Source organism: Capsicum annuum, chromosome 10 (assembly GCF_002878395.1).
Source record: "Capsicum annuum cultivar UCD-10X-F1 chromosome 10, UCD10Xv1.1, whole genome shotgun sequence".
Lineage (NCBI taxonomy): Eukaryota > Viridiplantae > Streptophyta > Magnoliopsida > Solanales > Solanaceae > Capsicum > Capsicum annuum.
In genome coordinates, this window is record NC_061120.1 from 24,964,928 (window position 1) to 24,970,573 (window position 5,646).

At 30.9% G+C, this 5,646-nt stretch overlaps 1 protein-coding gene across 1 annotated transcript; it reads right to left on the reverse strand.

Moving 5' to 3' along the window:
• Positions 1-195: 195 nt before the first annotated feature.
• On the reverse strand, positions 196-3,180 carry LOC107845646 ((3S,6E)-nerolidol synthase 1; the record flags this gene model as incomplete). The annotated part of the gene is given in 4 exon segments (XM_047397874.1): positions 196-414; positions 1,141-1,522; positions 2,217-2,484; positions 2,950-3,180. Coding segments are annotated over 4 exon segments (1,043 nt in total), but the record flags the coding sequence as incomplete, so codon positions are not given.
• Positions 3,181-5,646: the final 2,466 nt, after the last annotated feature.

Below are 5,646 nucleotides of genomic sequence, written 5' to 3' on the forward strand. Positions count from 1 at the left end.
AATTGAAAAGATCTTTTTTGTACCTATCAAAAACATAACTAGGGACCATTTTATCATTTTTCCCTACTGTCCTAAACATACAAATAGGGACCATTTTATCATTTTTCCCTACTGTCCTAAACATACAAATAGGGACCATTTTATCATTTTCTTCTTGAAGAGACAAATTAAAAGCTCTTAAGTAATCTGGAGTACCTATTGACAGCTTGAGAGAAGAGAGTTAACTCTTCAACAGAGCCATAAAGATCAAAGATGTCATCTATGACATAAACAAAAGTGATGCATTTTGCTAGCTCAATTCTTCGTTGTGACATTCTTGGATCTGTTAGGACTGCCATTGGCCAAGTATACCATTTTAATGGTTGGTCTCTCAAAAGCTTCAATTCTTCAGCTAAACCAAGACTTCTCCACCACCTATATCATTAGAAATTGTAATTAATAAGTTAAACCGTTTTAAAACTTTAATTTATATATACTGACAATATAAAAAAAAATTATACAATCGCTGGAAAAAGGAAATTTGAATCAATAGCTCCAATATTCTGAATAGTGAGAAAAGACTTTTCTTCGATCGTTACCTTCCAGGCCCTTGTGATCAGTGTTTTAAAATTGTTTGTAGCATGTAAATCGTCTTATTTTTTAGGTTACTAATTTAATTGTCTAGTAACATCAAATTAGCTTCATTTGAGTTCAAATTTTATACATGGCGATAGTTAAAGAATTTTTACGTCAAGACTTTTAATACCTAAAAAGTACTAAAGATAAATTACCTAATATAATAGGTTAAAATAAACTAGGGGTCGTTTGGTGCGAGGTATAAGTTATAATAGTTTCGGGATAAATTGTGGAATTATTTTATCTCATGTTTGGTTGATGACATAAGTTAGTCAAGGGATTACTTATTCCTCTATTTATGCCTTAGTGTTGGGATAAGTAATCCCATATGTATGGTGGATAACTAATCCTGAAATTAATTATCCCGGATAACTTATTTCCAACCAAACAACCCCTATATAGTATAAATTCTTTTATAAAATTCTTTTATACTATCCGTATAAACAAGTTAAATGATTAATTTCAGGTAATCTGACAGTGTAAAACTCCTTTTACGTATATAGAGGTAAAGCCTAACTAATTTACCTCGAAACTTGAGCAAGTTCATGTTGATGTATCTCTTTTGTTATGGAGTACTCAATATTTGCCAATTCCTGTAAGGTACTTCTTCCCCATCCATTAATTCCTTTAAAGTTACCGATGAAGCTTTTGGCCTTGCAACTTGCTAAACTCTTGTGGTATGGATACTTCAATGTTTCTTTAATAAGTCTAGCTTGAACACATGAGTCATTATTTGTAAGACGTGCATTGAGGTGCTCACCACTGAAATTTGCAAGTTCATCAAGTATGTGTTCACCTTCTACACCAAGTTGTGCTGCTTCATATAGACCAATTAATCCACCGACATTTTGACTCAAGTTTACTCCAAATGTTCCATCATCATTGTTCTTGAATTTTGTAAATACATCTGCTCAAGACAATATAAGGTTATTATTAGATGGATAATTCATATTGAGGATTAACTTCTATATACAATGACAATTTATAAGATGAATTGTTTAAATTTTTGAGCCTCTCAGGTAAAAAAATTATGCTGTTAGAGAAATGTAGTTTTCTCAAGTATGCCTTGAACGTCTGCACCTGCTGCATTGATTCGTTTACATGAGTCCAGCACATGAGTTTTTAGAAGAAAAAAAATTGCTAATGGGTTGTGGTAAAATTCGAACTCGGGACCTTTGACTGCTTTGATATCATGTTGGTCTGGGTAACAATCACATATAAAAATTAAAAATCTCAGAGAAAACACACCTCCATACTCCTTAACTAGTAGAGTATCATTTGAGATTATACTTATACTACTCTCTCCGTTTAAAAAAGAATGAGCTACTTTTTTTTTAGTTCGTTTCTGATCCCTTTCCTTTTTTTTATAATACTTTAATTTTAACTTTTCACATGACATGCTTAGGACCACAAGATTAAAGGGCATTTTGATACATTTGACATAACTTTAATTTAAGACCATAAGATTCAAAAATTTCTTTATTTTCTTAAATTTTGTGTCAAGTCAAAGTTGGTCATTCTTTTAATTATTTTTTAAACGAGTATAACTTATTCATTTGATAATTGTGAATTCTTGGATTTCACGTCAATCAACCAATTACCTGCTGGCACGTGGTATCCTTCTTGTCTCAAAAGTCTGAAAGAAAGTGAAACATCATACGGATTTTGGTACTTGACAAAACAAGTACTATCCTCATACTCCTTTTGTAAAATTGAGTCAATCTCTTCTTGAAAGTGGTGCTCAATTCCCATACGTTGAAGGGCGTCAACTAAGGCAAGATTATCCAAACGATTACCATTTCTTTCTGTCCTTAGTGCATACTTTACATCATTCACAAGCTGTGCAAATTTGGTACTATTAAATCCATCCTGCATTAGTAAACATTTTCTTATATGAAAAAAACAAGAATGGGAACAGTAAATTGGCACCCCTTTGTCGGAAATTACATCGTATAAACAGATTAATATCTTTTTATGTACATATAATATATATTAAATGCATTGTAGATTTTTATTCAAAACTTGTATCACCTAACAATATTATTTGAATCGCTAGAAGCATGTGAAGTGTTTGACAAACTCAATAATAAAAGGCTCACAAGGGAACTGGAACCATGAAACAATAAAATTTTTTTCATCCCCTTGATTTCTTCAATATTTATCTTGTTTATATATTTTAAATTCCTTTACAGGAAATTTTAGCTCCTCTACTAAGCGCAACCCACACTTACTCACACAAGCACGGATTCACATTTTGAAATACTTAAAACCATGAATTTTGGAGGATAAGGGTTGAGAAAGGTTATTGTTAGTGTACAGAAGTTAAAATCTTACGTGATTGTAGCTCGTTTGGCTACGTGAGGTTTCTTTGAGAGGATTTTCTTGAACAGTCCACTTGTTTGAGCTTCTGCATGAAACTTGAATACTTCTTCTTCCAATCTGGCCAGTACTAGTTTTAATGTGCATAGAGGGATATTCTGAAGGGGAGAAGGCTCTAATTATTGCCATGGAAGATAGTATTAATTTGCTCTAAGATATATATTTTGTGGTATTTATTTGAATAGAAATTGCAATTCGAACCCCTCTATTTATAATAGTAGCTCGCTCGTCAATGTGGAAGGTGACGTATTAAAGTATACGTGAACTTTTTAGGAATAATTGCATAATGTTTATTGAGCTGAATAAAACTTTCACTCTTGTTATTAATTATCTAAACTTTTTAAAAAAAAATCAGCCGGATACATTCACAAATTCATAAATTTTCTGATACATAATTTTAATTATGTATCTCCTTTTGATTTAATTAATGTATTATATATCTCGACTAAATAATTTTAGAAATAAATATATCTCAGTAATTAAAATTATGTATCTCAACTTTAAAATTATATATTTGTTATGTATCCGAACAAAAATAAAGTAATTAACGGTTACATGCTTAAGTTCAAAATTATGTATCTCAACTTCAGAATTATGTATTGGGATGCTAATTATGTATCCAAAATTATAAAATGAAAGATTATTTGTAAATTAACAAAAAAAATAGGGATAAAGAGTAATTAGGAGGAAATTTATTGAAATTTATGTAAGTTTTACAACTTTTACTTGCACCGGCCTAATTTTACTTGTGAATTGGGTGCTTTTTGTATTTTAAGCAAATTCGGGGGCTCACTTAAAATTTAGCAAATAAATTAAATATGTTGAAAGGGAGGTTGAAATAACTATTAAAGTTGTTATCATATGATCAAAATATCACGGATTCAAATCATGAAAATTATTAAATTTTAAGTGATGAAATGTGAATGAAAAATTGGGAAAAGTGAAATGTGTCTTCACTTTATGGAAAAACTGTTCTCCCATATTGGTGGGAGAAATAAATATTTTCATGCCTAAATATAGAACCACTACTCCATATTGTTAGTGAGGTAAGAAGAATACAAGTTTCGCATCGTCGCTCGCTCGGTTCGGCTTCAAATAAAGATCGAGGGACTATCTTTTTGGATAAAATTCATTTGAAACTTGAAGTATTAATGAATTTTTTTCTCCATTTACAAATGCAAACAAGCATTTGTGATAAGCTCATTGAAGATACGCGATTATTCAGCTCACTGTTTGAATAACTAAAATTAAGCTAATGTGCGGGCGTATATGAATAACGATTGTTTTGTACGTATGTCGTATTTTGTACGACATGCGTCCGTATTTGGCTATAAATATCTTACTTTTTCTAGATATTAGTATGAAATTTTTAAGTGTAAAACTTTTCTTTCTTGGAAAAACTCTAGTGTGATTTGTTATCACTGAGTGTGTTCGAATTTCAATGAATTTGAGGTACCAGTATTCGGCTGAAGTGGTACATTTTAACCTAATGGGAATAATTTTCTTAGTGACACACTGTGAATTCAGTGGATTTGATTCTTAATTCTATCTTCATTACTTTTTTGTTGGTAAAGCAAAATTTAGTACTAATGCAATGGTTGAAGGTGATAATTTGATAGACAATGAATTTTGAAAGTCATAGTTGTCACACCCCTTTTTCGCCAAAAGGAATCAGAGTAGAAGGGTTTTTTCAATTAAAGTGACGGTTTTGAAAAGAGATTATTTTAGATACAGAGTCGCCACTTGAAATCGAGTTATGATGTTCCAAGTCACCTTTTTGAATCCATAGTCAAAAGAAAATGACTCTATTTTTATTTGCGGAAACAGAAGATCGGGTAAGGAATTCTGTTGACCAAGGGGAAGGTCTGAGGCACCCCTCAAATCTCATGGTTCTAACACGGTCGCTTTTATTGACTTATCTTGACTCAAACTATTTTGATTACTTATGTTAAAGCCTAAAATTTACCCATTTTTAATTATATCAAAATTCGACTATTATTTCATATTGCATAAATCGGTGAAAGTTAAAATATTTGCCAAATCAATTTTAGAAAAAATATTTACCAAGGTGTATTTATACATCCTTGTATTTTTAAATGTCTCGGAAAGATGTGTACGCCACATTCTTAATCGAAACAAATATATTAAATGCACTCAAAATTTGTTTAACATTAAAAAAATTTATTTAATTTTTATAAATTAGTAACAATTATCTATTGGAAATGCTAATATTCCTAAATAATATTAAATTTAAGATAATTAATTAATTTAATAATAAATAATTATATATATATATATATAGATATATATATATATATATATATCAAATTTCATTATTGATAAAGAATAAACAAAATAATAAAAATTAAAATACATAAAACAAAACCAAATAAATATATATAACATCCCAGATCCCTATTAACACAGTATTTTCAAAAGACAGAGAATAATGGAACAATACTGATGGCGTCAAAAGTGAAACGCGCAGATGGTATTATCGTCAGTTGAGAGTTGTCGCTTTTAACGAAAAGGGACGGGAAGAGTGTCTCCGGCGCTGATCAATGATGGGGAAGGGAGGAAGAAGGTTGGCTCCATCGAAAAAGAGGGGTGGAGCCGCGGTGGTGGTGGTATCAGCGTCTGGTGGCTGATCCA